The 19,714-nt window shown below is 35.8% G+C and overlaps 1 protein-coding gene across 3 annotated transcripts in view; it reads left to right on the top strand.

Moving 5' to 3' along the window:
- Positions 1 to 602: 602 nt before the first annotated feature.
- LOC134536714 (uncharacterized) overlaps positions 603 to 19,714 on the top strand; it is a 30,277-nt gene continuing 11,165 nt past the window's right edge. Inside the window, exons 1-4 of one of the 3 annotated variants that reach the window (XR_010075852.1) lie at positions 603 to 840; positions 6,911 to 7,080; positions 15,871 to 16,011; positions 18,520 to 18,666. Coding sequence is in view for 2 of the 3 variants with exons in the window: in XM_063376589.1 (XP_063232659.1) it covers positions 669 to 840; positions 6,911 to 7,080; positions 15,871 to 16,011 (483 nt within the window). In the remaining variant the exon portion in view is untranslated. Of the gene's footprint in view, positions 841 to 6,910; positions 7,081 to 15,870; positions 16,012 to 18,519; positions 18,667 to 19,714 lie in introns of those variants that run through there. The other 2 variants (XM_063376589.1, XM_063376590.1) reach the window with 2 other exon arrangements.

The raw sequence follows: 19,714 nt of genomic DNA on the forward strand, positions 1-19,714 counted from the left end.
CGATGGCGTCTCCCTTCCTTCCTCCTTCTAACTATTTACTTTCAGTCCCTAGCAACCAAGGAGCTATAGCTATCAGCAAACCGAATAAACTGCATAGTGAAATAAAACTTGGATGTTAGCGTGTAAGAGTATCGAACCAAGACAAAATGAATACAGTTTCCAAAGAGAAATGCTTAGAAGACCCTGAAGTTAAAAGTGTGTTGTCTCTGGCAATAAGATGTGTAATATCTATTATACTTTGGTTGTCCTCTTTACAATAAAATAATTAAATACATAATATTGGCTCATGAAATATACAATTAATGTTACAAGAATAATAAAAATAATAATATAACTGTAAACAGTTGGACTGGTTACAATGGAATTTCGGTGTTATAAAATACAATAATTTAAAATTTTCTGCCATAAATATACGCTGACATACATGCGATGTCTTGACTTAGTATTTATTTTACTTTCCGTCAGTTGAGAGTTATTAAGATATTTTACGCCTATACCAGCTGTTCGCGTAGATAAACAAATGATCGCCATCTTTTTACGTGAACAAAACAAATTTGCCACAGTGCTCAGATATGATTCTCTATCTGTAACTTTCTCTTAACTCTGTTTCATGTAAGTTTTTTTTATACTGTTTAGCTGAATTTGCGCGGCTATGTTTAGCTGTAAATATGTCTCATTTGTTAGTTTTTGTGCAAGAGAAACTGCAGAATTGTGTGGTAAATATAGCAAACAAAACGATATCAGGTTATTTGGACTCAGAAGAAATGTATGCAAATTTTTTTGAAGCCTTGAAAAAATTAGGATATGTCTATTCTACTCGACAGAGTTATGTTTATGCAAGTAAGTTAATTTTGTTTAAATATATTTTAATAAATTTTATTTTGGGGTCTATTATATTTGTAATTTATTTTAGCTCTTTAAATGTGTTGTTTGCATGGTAATTTCCAAAGAGTAGGTACATAATTTTAATTGTAGCCAATGTAGCTATCCGTTTCTTAAATTTATTTAACTTAACCTATACAATCGTACAGACAATTTTACATTTTTTTAAATTATGAATTTTAAAAAACCAATTTACCGTGAATTATTGTAATATGGACTTCGCGGCTTTTAGAACGGAAAAAAAAATCGAAAAACATTGTTTTCACACACAACACACGTCCCTAAATGTATCCAGAAGGAATGGTTTCTTAATTCCTACTTGTATGTGAAAAATAATAGTTTATAGCATACATTACTATACCAGCATCGGACGTCGTGGCTTCGGGGAACGACAAGTAAATAAAAACGTTCACAGAAAATTTGTTTTTCAAGTGCTAGAGGTGGCCCTAAATGTACCCTGAAAGCATGTTTCCTTAATTCCTACTGGTTCATCAAAAATAACACTTTAAAGCTTACATTACAATACCTGTGTTTTCATAGAGCCATAACCATGGGGAGGCGGAATGGATTATTTTTTCGTCCGCAACTGCGCACGACGTCATGTGGCTGAGAGCTAACCTTTGCCACTTCCGCACATCTTCTCACTCAACTTGCTCGTTCTCTCACACTATTTCAATAAATCTTTTCAAATGTTCAACATCAATACTTTAAACCATTGCGCTTCCTACGGATTAATTATATTTTATGCACGTGCCTGAATTCAGCTGCAAAAAAAAAAACGCGTAGACAATTTTTTTCTTCAAAAACCTTCCAAAACACTGTGTGTCAAAAAACATTCTGAAAGTGCATTTTTCTAGATAAATGGAAATTATAATCACCTACGCCACAAGGAAACACCTCTTAGTTTAATAGTTATGTAAAGGTGGTATGATATGTTTTAGATGTCGCACCGTCTTATCATCCATGTAGAAGAGTTCCCCTAAAAGCTAACAAGACTATTGCCATGGAAATGGAAATATGGTTAAGGAAATATTTTTCAAATGTTTGTAAACAGTAAACAAAATATAAAAACATTTTATAACTGTATAATTAAAATACAAACATCCCTATAGCAAATTTAATTTCAATATGAAAAAGTCTACAATAATGTTTACAAGAAACAAAATTGCAATAGCAATACAAAAATTTCGCAATTTTGTTACATTGTTAACATACATATATATTATTTCTAATAAAGGCAATAAAAATGACAAACTCAATATTTGGAATACAATAAATACCTTAAGACCTACATAATTGCTGCAATATTCACAATAAATGCTTTTCTTAAATATAGTAGTTAAAAAATATCGTAAATAAATTATGAACATACATTTTATGGTGAAGGAAAGTGGACACTATCACACTGAAAAATCTTAGAGGGTAGTTTTCCTCATCTTATTTCTTTCTTTGTGTTTTTCGCCTTGTTCGTTAACATATTTCATGTTCAGATACTTGATACGCATATATGTTCTTGTCCTGACAAAACAGTTTATAACTTCTTCTGGATATTTATTTTCAGTAGTTCCGCAAATCATTTTAGTCAGTTATTAAAAAATCCTCTCTTTTTTGCACAAATTGTTGCCATGAACATTATCAAAACACATTTCAGCGATCTTTATTATTTCAAAAAATTCATTAGTGGGACATTTTAAGTTACCCTTTTTGTATCCAGCTATCGTCCTCTGAATTGAAATCCGTAGTGCCAAGGTCAGTATATTTATTTCTGAAACGGTGAGCTATATAGCCAGCAACATATTTCAGCCCTTCAAGAGAAATTTCGTCACTTGAAAGGGGCCTGGCCTCTAAATCTAAGTCTATTTCTTCCATGTCAGCATGATCTATTTCATTTAAAGGTGATATCTCCTGAAATGTCTTTGTAAAATGCATTTCCTTGCACAAAAGTAGTTCTGTACTTTCATTCTGATAAGCAATGCCCTGTTCCATTTAATTTGACGAAAAATCACTTACCAAACACATTTCGTCTGTCTTCTCATCCGTGTTTTTCCGTTCAGCAAAAATTGCTGCAGAATGTTTTTTTCTTTTTAAGGACTATGAGTTTAATGTAAACCTACACATTTGATTGGTACAGAATGATATAGGCTACTTACCATTTTTTACATTAATTTTGTCGCTTCTGCGGCATCAATGTATCCATTCTTGTTGAAGATCCTCATTTTTTGGAAAACGGAAAAACTTCATCCCGTCACTGTTTCTGCTACTGTTTTTACAACCATAAACAGCACAGTATGACATTCAAACAAAATTCGTACACTGTAGACAGCTTTCACTGCGAACGAAAGAATGACAAGACGTACAGAGCTACTGTAGCGCAACAACCATGGCAAGAAGCACGGTATGTGGTGGTGAGTCAACGCTCTGAAGTTGCTGGTGTTGGGTCAGCTATCAGCCACGTGACGTCAGCAGCTGCGAGGGGAGGCGATGCGCGCGCATGTACCTGTCGTCTTAGTACCATGAGCCACCACCATTCATCGTTTACCCTCGATCGTGTTTCTCTTTGACTAGCACAACTGTAGCCAACTACTTATGGAGAATTAAAAATACACAAATTATTTCATTTATTTAAATTTATTCCTGGATCCTGTTGGCTTGATCCTGTGTTACATGATGCTTGCTGTTTTAATTCAGTACATTGAAAGATCCTGATGGCATGATCCTGTTGGTGTGATCCTGTGATACATGATGCTTGCTGAATTAATTTTGTACCTTGGACGTAACAAAATATTACAATGTTATAAAGTAAAGAAAATTCATTTTCAGATTTTCATTTGCTCTGATAATACAATTTTAATTCATTGTTACATCAACAAATTGGTTATTCAGGATATTTCAATGTACTAAATTAAAGCAGCAAGCATCAAGCATAATTTATCACAGGATCAGTGTATTCAGGATCATGCCATTAGGATCAAGGAATAGACCTGGAGGTAAAACTTGGTGACTGCTGCTTTTTAGAACGAAAAGAAAATCTGAAAACATTGTTTTCACACATTACACATGTCCCTTAATTTACTCTGAATGGATGATTTCATAATTCCTACTTTTTTGTGAAAAAATTAAATTTTTTTATTATACATTACAATACCAGTGCTTTTATGCTACCGCCGTAATTCATTGTTTACACGAATAAAATAGGAATATATGTTTTTCATATACTTGAGATGTTCCTTAATTTCTACTGGTTTGTGAAAAAATAACAGTTTACAGCTTACATTACAATACCTATCGCAGACATTCATTGTTTACCAGTTGGGCTTTTTAAAATTTTTTGGAGAACTTTAGTCAAAGTTGGTATTATTGTAATAATGAAATTTGTTTAAATAATGACTGTATTGCAATTGTAAGGAGTTTTTAATGCTTATATTTTATTTTTGGTTTTTTATAGAATAAGTAATTGTATTACAAAATGTTTGTTTTGTTACAGTGCATTTAAAGAACGTACTATTTTGAGTGATGTTATAACGGACGAGTCTAATGGAAAGCAAATTTGAATAGAATTGTTAACGTCATTTATTTTCTGTGAGGAATACGTGCTGTGCACTGAAGTAGCTGACACATTGAATTTGGCAGCCTTTCAAGGAATTCTTTGATTATAGCCATCATATTATATTCTGTGTTTGATATGGTTGGTGTTTCATGTATCCCAGTTTGATCCTGATGGCATGATCCTGTTGGCTTGATCCTGTGGTACATGATTCTTGCTGTTTTAGTTCAGTACATCGTTCGATCCTGCACATGAAAGAAATTGTGAAATAAGAAATAATTATGATTGTAGGTTGGAAGAAAAAACCTTTTTATTAAACTTATGATTATAATTCATTATTATATGACAATATATTGTTATTTACAGGATCTTCCGATGAACTGAATTAAAACAGCAAACATCATGTACCACAGGATCAAGCCATCATGATCATGCCATAAAGATCAAGCCTTCAGGATCCAGGGATAATCTTCAATATATGAAATGGAAAAATGAGCATATTTTCCATTCCCCATAGTTGGTTATAGTTTTGCTAAACAAAGATAGATATACACAATTATTGTGGGTTAAAACACAGGTATTGTAATGTAAGCTTTAAACTGTTATATTTCACAAACTAATAGGAATTAAGAAACAATCCCTTCAGGATAAATTTAGGAACATGTGTAGTGGGTGAAAACCATTATTTCCAATATTTTAAAATTTACTTTCTAAAATGCAGTGATATCCGAGTAATACCGACTTGAATATGCAATATAAAAATATTACTGTGTTCTCTTAGATGGCTGAACAATACTGATAGGAGTTTTAAAGAAGAAGAAAAATTGGGGATACACATTTCTACAATAGGGCCTTCGCCTGGTGACAAGGAGTCTTTCCTGTACTTCAGTATCCTATTTCCATTAGCTTTCTCTGTAGGTCTGTTGCATCTCATCTATCACTTGGTGCTCTAAGAGAGTGTGGCTCCAGAGTCCACAAAAGCCGAGTACACATTAGTATTACTGCTCAACTAAAGGTGAGTTCTCATAGCTTGCAACCGCCGCTGCTACTGATCGCTGTGTTAAGGTCTTGTGCTTGTCTTGTGTGCTGTGGACAAGATCAGAGGAACTTGGTAGGTTTATAATATTATCGGACTGCAATGGTTAACAGGTTGCATTACAAATAAATTTGTGAAACCATTTCCAACTATACAATCGGTCCTCAAGTACGGATGGTAAGAATAAATGTGGTCATTCTCCACCCATCATGCCTCAGCAGTGAATTTTAAAGGCAGGGTCGTGTTTTGGCATTTGGTCTCACATTCCAAGGAGACACATTTCTCAGATAATTATTTGAGATTTTATCAGTGTGAATTGACTCATATTTTTAATCAAACTTATCCATACATGTTATTAGTGTTATCTCTCGTAATCAAAATCAAAATTGTATGTATAATGTTGCAACTTTTAATGCACAAATAGGGTATGTTAATGTAACTTTGCTGGCAGTAGTTTTCATTCTTACCCCTTCCTCCCACCCCCTCCAACACACACACACACACACACACACACACACACACACGCACGCACGCGCACACGCACACACACACACCTGGCCCGTTGTATCAGCTAAACCAACGGAATGGGAATTTTTTACTGTGGTGTTTGCACCACACTGTTTTCTGTAAACGTATCAAACCAAACATTTAACTGACATTTGTCAGAACAATTTTTTTTTCTTTTCTTTTGGTATTATATGCAGGGGCGTAGCCAGGGGGGGGGGGGTTTAGGGGTTCAAACACCCCCCCCCCCCCCTTAGCACCAAATCTTTAATTAATTTCTTATTCATCGCTCAAAAAAATTTCATATTAAAATTAATAAAATTTTTACCGTTACAATATTTAAATTTAAGTACCGAAAACTGCTAAAATAGCACTATTTTACACCTTAAAATCCAAGTTTTCCCGGGGGAGGACCCCCGGACCCCCCCCTTAAATACGGGGGGGGGGGGGGGGGGGGGGCATGCTTCTTAACACCCCCCATACACAAATCCTGGCTACGTCACTGATTATATGTAATCACTAATACTTAGAGGTATGACAAATCATGTAGGCTAAAAAAAATTACCACTTCATGTTAAAAATGTTGTTGAAACATCCAAAGAAAATGAATTTGCACCTTCCGTACACAAGTTTGTGTACACTGTATTTAATATGTGGTCACAGACCATATTTACTATTGTATTGTCAAATGCATTGATAAGTAAAATGCATTGAAGTTCAAAGGAGGGAACAATGAATAAATTTACTTCCACTGGTTGTTTGCGTGGTTTAAATAATTGTGATCATTATTGTCAGTCTTCAGATTCCTCACATAAAGAGTGCTGATCAGTTATCTGGAGAACGTGTGTGTTAAGGTTGTATATTAACATGTAATAACTTGCTATATGTTCGTAATAATTGGTCATGGTGATCATACGTTAATTGATTCTATCAATATTTTACAGAGGGTACAGAGGACTATAATGGAAAGATGAAGATTTTTTTCCGATACAGGTGTAGTAAGTTGGGACACGTTCCTGGCATTGATTTCTTTGGCTCACCGTTCACGATCGAGAAGGTGTCCAACATGCAGTGCTCTCGCGGCCCCAGGTACTACCCCTCCAAGCATCGATCGGTAAGTTGTGTGTTTCAGTGCATTCTATAGGCAGCCAATCCAACCAAAACTACACTGGTATTTAAAATATTGCTTTCACTTGTTTATTATAGTACTTAGGTACCGGTACTCAATATAATTTTTATCTGGGTAATGAGTTGAAATATCCTGCCATAGAACAGTGTCACATAATCACTTGCTTATTTTCCTTTCATTGAAGTAGAGTTTTGGTGATCTCTGATGTTTGTCGCTGTGTATTGGTAGGCCTTGAAACATGGAACAATGCACGTTGCTGTGTCAGTCTGTTACGGTTCGTTTAATGAAATAAAAAGATTTTCTTTACTTTTCATTAAAGAGTTTTATTGTCCGAAAGACGAAACAACCACATCCAAAACTACATATTTCGTGAGAAGCCGCCGAACGCGCCCTCCTGGTGCGGCGATCGACAGACGACTGGTGAGATCATGGCACTGTGTCCTTCACGCAGGGAGGAGAAGTCACATGACCTCACCGACCAATCACACACCCGCTTCATTCACACTACACATCCCAAACCTATAAGAATACACGACACACCTTGAAAATAGTTTTCTACACACAGAGCCAGGGACTTTACATTCTCTCTCTCTCTCTCTCTCTCTCTCTCTCTCTCTCTCTCTCTCTCTCTCTCTCTCTTCCCCCCCCCCTCTCCCCCCCACATCGTGAGACAGTAGTGATCACTTAGTTCCCACGGCCAGTGGGGAATCCCAGCTTTTGTCTCTCTCTTACTGGGGAATCACTGTTTCTTTCTCACTTGCACTTACAGGTCTCTTATGCCTCTCTTTCTCCATATCACCCCAGACACAGTCCCTTGTTATAGAATCATTATGTAACATCTGCATTCTAATAAAAACTTAATATATAATTATAATGAAATATTCAAATTTAAATAAATAATAGAAAAAACTCATTACACATAATATTAAGTAAATCTAAATATCAAAACAAAGTTAAAAGGATGACAGAAGAAACATGATTATTAAATAATTATAAATTCAGAATAAAATATACTGGCAACCTAACCCATTCTTAGTAACAATATTATTAGTATAAAAGGCATGTATACTGCAATGCTACTAGTCTTCACAGAAGTACCTGGACTCCTAGCCGGTCTTCCCACACGCGACTGAACATGCCGCAGATCTCGAGGGGTGCTGTTTCTAGACACAGATGGTGAGGAGGAAATGGGGCCTATTCAGTTGCTGAGAGGTAGGATTGAATCAACATGGAAATCAAGAGAATTTATTTGTCCACTTGGTTTTATACAGAAAATACGTGATTTCTGACTGCATTTTCCTAATTATATCCACTTTCAATCATCTTCTGTCCTGAGGCAGTGTATAGCCTCAGGTATAATTGTAAATAAACCCACTCACATATTGACTTATCACTACATCTAAATATAAAAGGATTTGATAGTTTACCTAACAAACTTACTTGGTTTATGAATGGTCTGGCACTAAGAGAGGATATTTTGTGCCCTTAATGCATAATTAGAAATTGCGAGAGTACTGGTATATCAGCTAGTCATTATATAATTGTTGTTTAATATATATCTATCAGTTAAATTTTTTGATCCACACTAGAGTTACAAGCATGTAAACATTTAATCGTTATAGTTGTTCAATTGTGCAGTTCTTTACTTTGCCTCCTACATCATTTTGAACCGCGAGTCTCTGTGTTTATGTTTTTCGGACAGTATCGATTTGCGTGGCCATGCTAGTTTGCAGGAAAGTGACTTGTCTCATAGTTAGAAGGTCTCGGGGTAAAAGGTAACACGTCAGTATTTCACACTTTAAGAGAGGATCAAAAAACTGATTAATTTATTTAATTATGTAGTATTTAAAGCTTACTGTTAGTGTAATACTGACATTTACATATTTTATTAGTAATATATCAAGAATTTTTAATTTTCTCAAGATGTTATTTTATTTGTTCCCTTTTTCATAGTTTTACTACATTTTGCATCTTGTTATTCAGATGGTTGGTTGGCATTTTTATATTTGTATATATGTTGAAAACCAAACCCTGAGAACTATTTGGAGAGATAATACATTTATATTTATCTGGCTAGTGATGTTGACAATTGGACATTTGTAAGGATATTGTCATTGATATTAATATTTCTTTCTTATTGTTGGTGGTTCTGGTTTGTATGTAAATGTAATATTGAAAGTGTTTCCTGTTATGTGTTTTTGTTAATATTTTAGTGTTGTGTGTAATAGCATATTAATGTAATTTTCTATGTTTGGTAATATATAACATATATTACCAACATATAAATTGCACGAAGTCAATTCATATTTCCAGATTAAAGAAAGAAACTAGTAACAGAAAAATACAAATAACTATAGTTTTGAGTATTATATTATATGTCATTCCAAGGATTTCTAAATCAGAATTAGTAAGTTGCAGTAGTATACCTAACTCATACTCATGCTTAACTCCTCACAGAAACTATACATTCTGTATTACCCCATTACAGAACACAAAATGTGAACGTCAGGGTGCTGTGATCACGCATTCTTCTTGGCCACTGGAGTTGCACCTAATGGACAGGAAAATTTAAATTGGTGTGCTACTATTCATGTGTGTTTGTGTTTTTGTCTGTGTGTGTGTTTTTGCATGTGTTTGCTCGTGCACGTGCATGTTCACAGTCAGTCGTGAGGGTGTGGCAAAAAGCAGAACACTTGAACATGGTGAATCTTCGTCACCTTCCACACTGTTTTGATCATCATCCACTGGGTCTAAATGCCGGGAAAAACTTCTCCACCTCAGACATATGTGACAAGCTGTCTGCAATTGAATTATTCTTCCCTTTAATATGCTTAACTGTAAAACAAAATCAAGCTAATGTGATGCCTACTCAGGCATCTTAACTTATTCTTGGATTTGAGCAACCAGCTTGGTTATCTGTGTGGATGACAAAAGCTTGGCACTCTAAATAATCAACAAAAAATTTCCATTGCTCAGGTACAAGCAAGGCCTTCCCTTTCATATATTGTGTATGTTTTTTCTCACCACTATTAACAAACTGCTGGCGTACGCAATAGGCAGAAGGCTCTCCTCATACTCTTGGCATAAAAAGCTACAGAACATGCTTAAAATTGCGAAAAAAAAATTATTGCTCAAAATCGGGCAAGCGCAACACGGAACAACACATGAAAAGCAGACTCCTGATTTGGCCCCAGACGAAAGCTAAGTCTTTTTGTTTGAGGACAACAAATAATCAGTAAAATTGGCATAGACAGGAATAAATGTGGCATGAAAGCCAGTCATCCCTAAAAAAGTATAATTTCTTTAAGATTTTTAGGAGTTGGATATCTTATGACCGGCCTTATCTTGTTTGGTTTGAGCCAAAGTTTGTTTTGGCCTACAGTAAAACCCAAAATTATGATACACGATATGGCGTACAAGAGCGTACCGGCATTTCCACACTAACACCAGACCAACTGTGTAATACCAGCTCTTACGCTTAATTAAATCCACAGGAATGCCTAGTAGCCCAGGAAAAGAAGGTTTTATGTCGGGAAAAATTAGAGACAAGCTGATATTTTCGCAAGTGTTAGGACCTAACTAGAGGTATATTTTCCCAAAAGTCCCCACCCCTCCCCTCTGTGCTTCCCCCCCTATCCATCCTTAAACATCCGATTTGCAAGCATTTGGATTACCCTTCATATCTCCGTTGTTATTTATCGCAGTCAAATTTTCTATATATCGTTTTATTCCTTATACTATTATCTACAATAAAGTTATATATAGTTTTGTTCTAAGATTAGCAGTTAACTAGATATTAGCTGAGGAATGACAATTTTTACAATTTTATGTTAAGTTTGTTAAGAATATTTAAGTTTAAAATTTTAATTTGGGACAATTTCACGAAACTCTTAAGATAAAAAGTGTAGAATGATTCTTTAGCTTTCCAACGGTATTAATTTTTCTTATTTTGGATGACGATAACATGTGTATAACACTAGATTATGCGAGGAAGGCGCTGCATTTTGTTCTACCCTTGGTGCGTGCTGCAGTGGATGGCCTCAGGAGGCTAAACAACAGGCTAACTATCAAGAGCGAGGGAGCTGGCGTTTTGAGTCTTGGAAATGTCCCTAACCACCCCCGACCATAAATTTATTAAGACATGTTTACTGCCTTGAGTAGCCCGTCTTCCAGAGACTAGTTCTTAGAGTGGATTTGAAGTGTGCGGTAACGTTCTAGCGTGTATGTGCGTGATTTTCTAAAACTTGCGCTTACTCTACGTCACATAATAACGTGAAGTACTAGAGTGTACGGTGTTAATTTTTGATAACTGAAGAAATTTTGCAACCGCTTCTTGCAAATCTAAGAAGGTAAGAATGTTTTCAATAACAAAATCTAAGTATTATTGTAATAATAAAAAACCACTTCTTCCCGTGGGCTGTTGCTATTCAGTGGTTATAGTGCTGTTCTCCTACCAAGACGATTTGGGTTTGGTTCCCGGATAGGACCACTCCTTTTTTTTCATTTGTACCACTGCATGGTCGGCTGTCGATTTTTTTCCCCCTTCTTCGGAGCCTTGTGCTATCCCCCACCCTAGCACTCCGGCCCTGCTTCATTCGCATATTAGCATCGATTGTAGATGCTTCACGTCTTAAGATCCACCAGGACATATTATAAAATATTTTTACACAGAAGTCTATATGTCGGCTTTATTGCAGTTTTCTTACTTTTTAAATTTGTATAATGTAAATGTAATTTCTATTGCAACACAAATATCAAACAGCGTTAGGCCTATTTATGTGTGTGTCAATACACTGTGTTTGAAGTTCAGGAAATTAATAAATCATATAACTTAAATATTTTTACATATTTGTGTGAGATTTGTAGTAAAATCTTTTTGAAAATGTAATTATAAACTGATTCATTTCAACATCGTGACTATTTATCGTAATGTTTTTATGGTTCTTCAGAATACCAAACTTACATTTTAAGTAAATAAGTATATTATTAAAATGCGCATTTGTCAGTCTATGGTAACTTTTTACTATTCGACAGTTGTAAATCAACAACTTTCTAAGTAACGAGTAATTACGTCTTCGTATGTTTCAGGATTTAATCTACCTACCATGTTATAACAAGAATTCATACTAACCAAAATTGAAATGGAACATTTAAGTTTACTTTGTATTCTATGCGGTAAAGATACGGAAGGAGATACTGTTGTTACAAAAGGGTTGAAGACAATAACAGAAGCTAGCATTCTACGAAAGGATTGGCTCCACAAGAACTTGAAAGGAAATCAAGTGTTCGAGTACACAAATCGTGTAGGCAAAACTGTATGAGACCATCAAGTATTAAAGCTGCAACTACATCAACACTAAGTTCTGCTGTATGTATTCCTTCAACATTATCGCCTGTTTTGCGAAGTGTAGGAAATAATTTTGACTACAAAAAAGATTGCATTTTTTGTGGGGAAGAGGCAATTGTCGATTCTAAGATTGCTTTGTATCGTAGGAAAAAAGTTCGTATGGTAGCAACATTAGAAATTAATGATAGTTTGTTACAGAGATGAATGGGGAGATCAAGTGAAAACACGCATTTTAAATGTAAGTGACCTTGTAGCCCCAGAAGCAAGATACCATAAAAACGGGCATGACACATTTTCAAAGACAAACCCAAGTGAAGGATTTGTAGACAGACCGATGACGGATAAAGCATCTTTTTTAATGTTGTGCAGTTACATTGAACAAAGCGATGAATGCCAATATTAAATACAAGAGTTGCAAGATATAATGGCATGCATTTCAGGGCAAAAAAAAAGATACATATTCCGACAAACACCTGAAAAATCATTTTCTAGAATACTTTAAAGAACGCATTATGATATCTAATGTTTCAGGTAGAAAGAACATTGTGTATTTGTCTGACACTATCCATAAAATTATTGAGACCTGGTACAAAGAAAGAGATAGAAACCTAGAAATGGAAAAACTTAGGATTGTATTGGCTACAGCTGACATCATTAAAGAAGATATTCAAAAGAAGGCATATGATCATGAAACATATCCAGGTACCAATGACATTACATGTGGAGGAGAACATTTAATACCAAATACCTTAGCAGCTTTCACACAAAGAGTTACGAAAAAAAAAACGTTTCAGAGTTTGAAATGATAGACAGAAAATGTGTAGTCATAAACCATGCTATTATATCAGCTGTAAGACCCAGATCATTTTTGTTACCACTTCACATTGGCTTAGCTCTGACACTACAACGTTTATATGGATCTAAGCATCTTATCAACATACTATCTTCTATGGGTATTTGTGCATCCTATTACGAAGCTTCCATGTACATTAATGCTCTCATAAATTCAGGATCACTAAATGTCAATGAAGATGCTTTCATACAGCATGATTTTGATAATGCTGATGTCAGTGTTCGAACACTGGATGACGTGAACACGTTTCATGCAATGGGCGGGATCCAAACTATTACCCCAGATTCCCAGATTCTAGTGTTGAAACTCAAGTAAAGGTTGCAAGGAAATCTTCTGGAACATTTAATCCAGAATGCATTAGGATACGATCTTACCCAAAGAAAAAAGCCCACAACGGACTTAGTAGCATTACTGTGAAAGACTACAACGAATTAAAAGCTGATCTGAAAATTTCAGACTTCACAGTAGCAACCATGTTTCCTCTAAACTCTATTTGGCTTTCTGGAATGAATTTCCAAACAGGATGGAATGGTTTCATGAACCTCATTAACAGCAGAAGGGGAAAATGTGACTCAACATATGTCATGGCTCTTCCATTTATTAATTTGGATAAGTGTGTAAGAGAAGCTGGAGGCGAGAGAAACGTACTTAAGCCAATTACCACATCTAAGCCTTTTGCATCAAACGATCTGTTGCACATAGTGTCATGTTCATGTAAATCTGCATGTGGGAACTATTGTGGATGTCGAAAGACAGGTTTACATTGCCCGGCTATGTGTGAACACTGCAATGGTCTTTCGTGTAACAATGCAACAGCCATAGATGAAGATGAAGATGCAATTGATGATGTATAATTATGTATGTAGGCGTTGAGTCGAAAAAGTTATGAATAGATCTGTTTGTAAAATACATTTAAGTACTTTTGTTGTAAGTATAAATTGTCTATATAAATTAAATAGCATGATGTGTAAATAATAGCAATGTTTGGAAATGAAAAATGCACATAAAGAAGTGAATAATTCAGTAAATGTCACAACAGCTTGAAGTGGGTGGGTGGTCCGTGATGCTGTGGATGATACTGATTGCTCTTTATCTCATACTGTGAATAAGCAGTCATGTATTTTAGTTCACAGCTGCCGGTTGTTGCCAGTCCGGGACACGGCGGGTCCATAGGTGGTGGATAATTGAACGATCCTATGTGGGTTAGGGTTGAAGCCCCCCCGAACCAAAACTGGCAAAAATAATATAAAAATTAAACCAACTTTTTTTTTGTATTCTGAACTAAAATTGTATATATAATTTATTTAGAATAATTAGGAAGAATTACAAGTAACGTTTAAGGCCAGCGGAGCGAGCTTGAATAGGGTGCGGCAGATTGCTTTTAAGTCCGGGTTGCGAGAGGTGAGTTCTTGGTTTACTTACGGCCCTCTACTTCATGTTATCGTCATCCAAAATATGAAAAATTAATACCGTTGGAAAGCTAAAGAATCATTCTACACTTTTTATCTTAAGTGTTTCGTGAAATTGTCCCAAATTAAAATTTTAAACTTAAATATTCTTAACAAACTTAACATAAAATTGTAAAAATTGATATTCCTCAGCTAATATCTAGGTAACTTCTAATCTTAGAACAAAACTATATACAACTTTATTGTAGATAATAGTATAAGGAATAAAACGATATATAGAAAATTTGACTGCGATAAATAACAACGGAGATATGAAGGGTAATCCAAATGCTTGCAAATCGGATGTTTAAGGATGGATAGGGGGGGAAGCACAGAGGGGAGGGGTGGGGACTTTTGGGAAAATACACCTCTGTTTGGGTCCTAACACCTGCCAAAAGTTCAGCTTGTCTCTAATTTTTCCCGACATTTATACATTTTTTCCTTTCATTTCCTGGGCTATAGCAGAAGTCACGTAGGTTTGTGACCCTGTGGTGACGAGCTGCGAAAGATTAAATCCAGGCATAGACACATGATGTATCTGAACGCAAAATACATTCTCCTGTTACAAACATGAAAAATTAGCATTTGTAGCTTTAGTTGTCTTTGTTATTTAAGTTACAAGGCGATTCTTCTGGCACGCAGAGACATGATGGCTACGAACAAAGAAATCGCTATTCCAGCAGATAAACTAGCTGGCTGCATCACAAAAATTACAAACATGAAACAAATATTTAACTATTGGAAAGTCTCTACATCTCTTCTGGCAAGCCGAAGTCCCAGGAGCCGAGCCGAGGTATATAACAACCCTGCCACCCCTTCAACTCTGTCTCCCTTTCTTTTCCCCCTCCACTGCACTGGCGCAGACTGTCAGTAGACAGGCGTTCCACGCCAGCAGCTTTGACATCCTGCCAACGACCAAGGTCTAGTCAGTAGAGACATGCATGTCACACCCTAAAAGGGTTCTGGTGAGTTTATGAACAGTCTGTATAGTGTAAAGATTCTTTTTTCCCCTCCACGGAGTGTAAATAGTCCTGGGTACACATCTGACAAAACTTAATATGTAACCTGAAAATAGAGGCTTATATTGGAAAACATTTTTTATTAAAATATCACAACTTATTTTTTAGCCTGATGACCCAAGACCTTTACAAAGGAAGAGAACTTTTACCATCACAAAGAAACTTGGGTGCCCGGCTGTAATGAGTGTTCGGTGTGTGAGAGTCTACCCTGAATTTGCTTCCACAGGCTCGGAGAGGAATAAACATAAGGTAAGTTAAATACATTATATTCAAACTTAGTTTACATCTTATTTTATTACACCACATTGTGTGCTTTCGTAAATAATCCGGTCAATTTGTTCTCAAAAGGGCCCCTAGCAGGAAAGTTTTGGGGTAGTTTTGATTTCTTCCATGCTTATGTTTTTTGGGGTGCTGAATCCGAATTTGAGGTTTGCTAACAATATTTCGTGATGCAACATTAAAAAAAATTTAAAAAAAGGTAAAAAATTTCAATTGTTGGCAGTTTTTCTGCTTATGCCTCAAAAACTATCAACTTTTTGTAAATAACATTTCTATTCAAAATGAAAGTATCTAAAATTTCCTAAAATTTTTCTTTTTTATGTTTTTTTCTCCGACTAACCGTTTGGGCTCAAGCTCTAGTTGAACATTGTTGTATATTGGCTGTCTCCGAGAAAACCCCACTTTTTCCACTCCAAAACTGTAAATTATTATTAACGGCTGTCATTAAGTGAATCCCTCCTAGTTTTAAGTTAAATACAATGAATTCGGGTTTAAATTGTTATGCCATCTCCAGTACTAAAAAGTACTTCTATAATCCTATTGTATTTAAATTCTGTACAAATGTAATTCCGTCTTTTACATGTATTTTTATTATTATTTATTCTCTCCCGACCTCCACAAAAACTTTTATAACTGCCCCGTCTAGTAAGTGCTCTTATTTTATGTTATTTTATTATAATTTATTATATTATTTCTCTCTCGTTGCTTATTTCTTTTACGCTTTACATTCGGATCCATTACTCGTCTTTACTGTGAATATACTTCACACGGTTAGTAATGCAGGAAGGGAGATGGAATGTCTCCACTGCAATACACTTCCTTCCCCCTCTTATCCTACTTTCCCTGTCGCCCTTCTTTTATGTGCCCTTCACCCCGCCACCCTAAGCTTGCAAGATTCCTGACCCCTACTATTCGCGCCAGGAATGGTGTGAACGAAGTGAAAGAGCGCAGCCTCTTGCGATCATGAACAGCTCCATTCAGATACAAGATAGGGCTGTAGTCATCAATCCAATCACACTTTTTCAACGAATGACCATGGTGATACATTCAGATGAAGATCTGCGAGAATTTTTGCGTTACAAACTTTAGCCCCTGCCCTCTCTCTCTTTTCGATGAGCATGTGATGAGAAAAGGAACAAAATCGAGCTTGTATAGGGATTTTGCACCGATTGAACAGGCAGATTTGAATAATACAAAATTTGTCATCGATGGAGGGTTTTTGTTACACCGGGTCAAATGGCACCATGGCCAGACATATGCAGAAATTTGCAGCAGTTATGTATCATATGTCAAGTCAAACTACAACTCAAATACCATTGTTATTTTCGATGGCTACCCTGACGAAGCTTGTGAAAGCACCAAGCGCATAGAACGATTGAGAAGAGCACAAAGAAAACAATCTGCTGCAATATCATTTACAGAATCGATGGTGCCCACTGTCTCACAGGAGAGTTTCCTTGCAAATTGCGAAAACAAGAACCGGTTGATTTCAATGTTGATGGAAAAATTTCACAACAGCTCTTAAGTTGGCCCCATCAAATGAATACCTATGTAACAGTGGTGGGGGAAGATATAGACCTTTTGGTGATTTTGATTGGCCTGTGTAGCCCAGACATAAATAATGTCTTCTTTTTGAAATCAGGAAAAGGAAAGGCGTCGCAAGCGCTCTACAATTCTCATCTTGCCACTCACAAAATCCTATCAGACCATATATTGTTCCTGCACGCGATGAGTGGTTGTGACACTACCCTGCTATTTTTAACCAGGGAAAACTGAAATTTCTCAAAGTCCTGCAAAAGAACAATGACCTACAAGCAATCATTGATGCTTTCAAAAACCCTCATGCACATCAGGACGAGATTGCAGAAGCAGGAAACGTGTTTCTCATCGCTCTGTATAGGAGAGGTCATGATACAAGCCTGAACGATTTGAGATACAGGCAATATGTATCTTCATCGTACAAAAATAAAACCAAAATTGCCTCGCTACCCCCCACTGAAGCTGCTGCACAACAACATTCACTGAGAGTTTACTTTCAGGTGCAGCAATGGTTATCCAGTCATAACACTCGACGAGCAACAAAGAGATCCGAACGAGTGGGGATGGAAAAAAAAACAAGAGGTGGTATCGTGCCAGTTCCAACCACTTCCAACCCTGCACCAGACTCGATACTTAAGCACATTTCTTGTAAATAATGTAAAAAAGGCTGCCAACGCAATTGTGGATGCAGGAAGGCAGGTCTTCATTGCTTTCCGATCTGCACATCGTGCGAAGGGCTGTGTGATAACGTCGAGCCCCCGGAAGACAGCACTGACATAGACGAAGAAGAGACCGAAGAAAGAGATCGAGAACAGACTGAAGAGAGATGCTTACACTATGTTCAAGGAATGTCTAATCTCACAATCTATTTCGTATTCATTCATGTCTCCTTGAGATATGGTCTCAAGTTGTTTTACCACCACCTATTTCATTTTCCAGATTTACAAACCCCGACACTGACGATAGAAAAACCAGAATCTATGTCAGAACCTGCCGCCTTCGAAGAACCTCAGCCAGAAACCTCTAAACGACTACGGCACATATAATTTTTTCTCATATAAAGGTAGATATAATATGTAAACATTTGTAATAAAATAAAAAATAAGAAATTATGTTTCAAGATTTTTCATTCGAATTTCAGTTTTTTATTACCAAATTTGTACAATTTCGGACTTAATTTAATAACTTCAAAATTATGTAATTTTTGAAAAATGACCTGTATCTACCTTCACATATACGATCAAAGTAAGACATGTACAAATAACTGAAAGGAATTCACTAAATTACAGCTGTTAATAATAAATTAGAGTCTTGGAGAGGAAGAAGTGAGTTTTTGGGGTCACAGCCAAACTACACCAATTTTCAACTAGCGCTTGAGTCCAAACGGTTAGTCACAGAAAAAAAACATAAGAAAACAAATTGTAGGAAATTTTAGATACTTTCATTTTGAATAGAAAGGTTATTTACAAAAAAGTTGATAGTTTTCGAGTCATAAGCAATAAACTGCAAAAAATTAAGGTTTTTTACCTTTTTTAATTTTTTTTTTAAATGTTGCATCACAAAATTTTGTTAGCAAACCTCAAATTCGGATTCAGCACCCCATAAAACATAATAATTAAAAAAATCAAAACTACCCCAAAACTTTCCTGGTAAAAACACAATTTAACTGGACTAAAAGGCAATACAAGCTTGTGTGAAAAAGATTAATAGAGAAAATATTTCCAAATAATAATATTTTAGCAAGTTTAAGTGAGTTACTTTTTTTTTATTATCATAAACTGATCTTACGCCAACAGTAATAAATTTTTCCACATTGCATACAATTTAATAAAAAAAGTATATTATATTCCAGACTATTAAGTGATGAAAGGTGGACTTGCAAACTACCAATAAGTGGTACATAAGAACATGCTTATCTCCGAAGCAAATGTAGACTATAGTAATATTAAACAGTAGAGCAATTTTGCAAAAGGATTGCTTGGACCACATGGTTCAGGCAGGTAAAGCCCTTGTGATAAAAGTGCTTTGTAGTAATAATTAGCCACGTAATCCCCATAAAGCCTCACTCATTCGGCAATTTCATTAGGTAAGGGGTTCACACTACAGCCAGCACAGTTACATTAGAGATATGTCC

The sequence above is a fragment of the Bacillus rossius genome, chromosome 11 (assembly GCF_032445375.1).
Source record: "Bacillus rossius redtenbacheri isolate Brsri chromosome 11, Brsri_v3, whole genome shotgun sequence".
Classification (NCBI taxonomy): Eukaryota; Metazoa; Arthropoda; class Insecta; order Phasmatodea; family Bacillidae; genus Bacillus; species Bacillus rossius.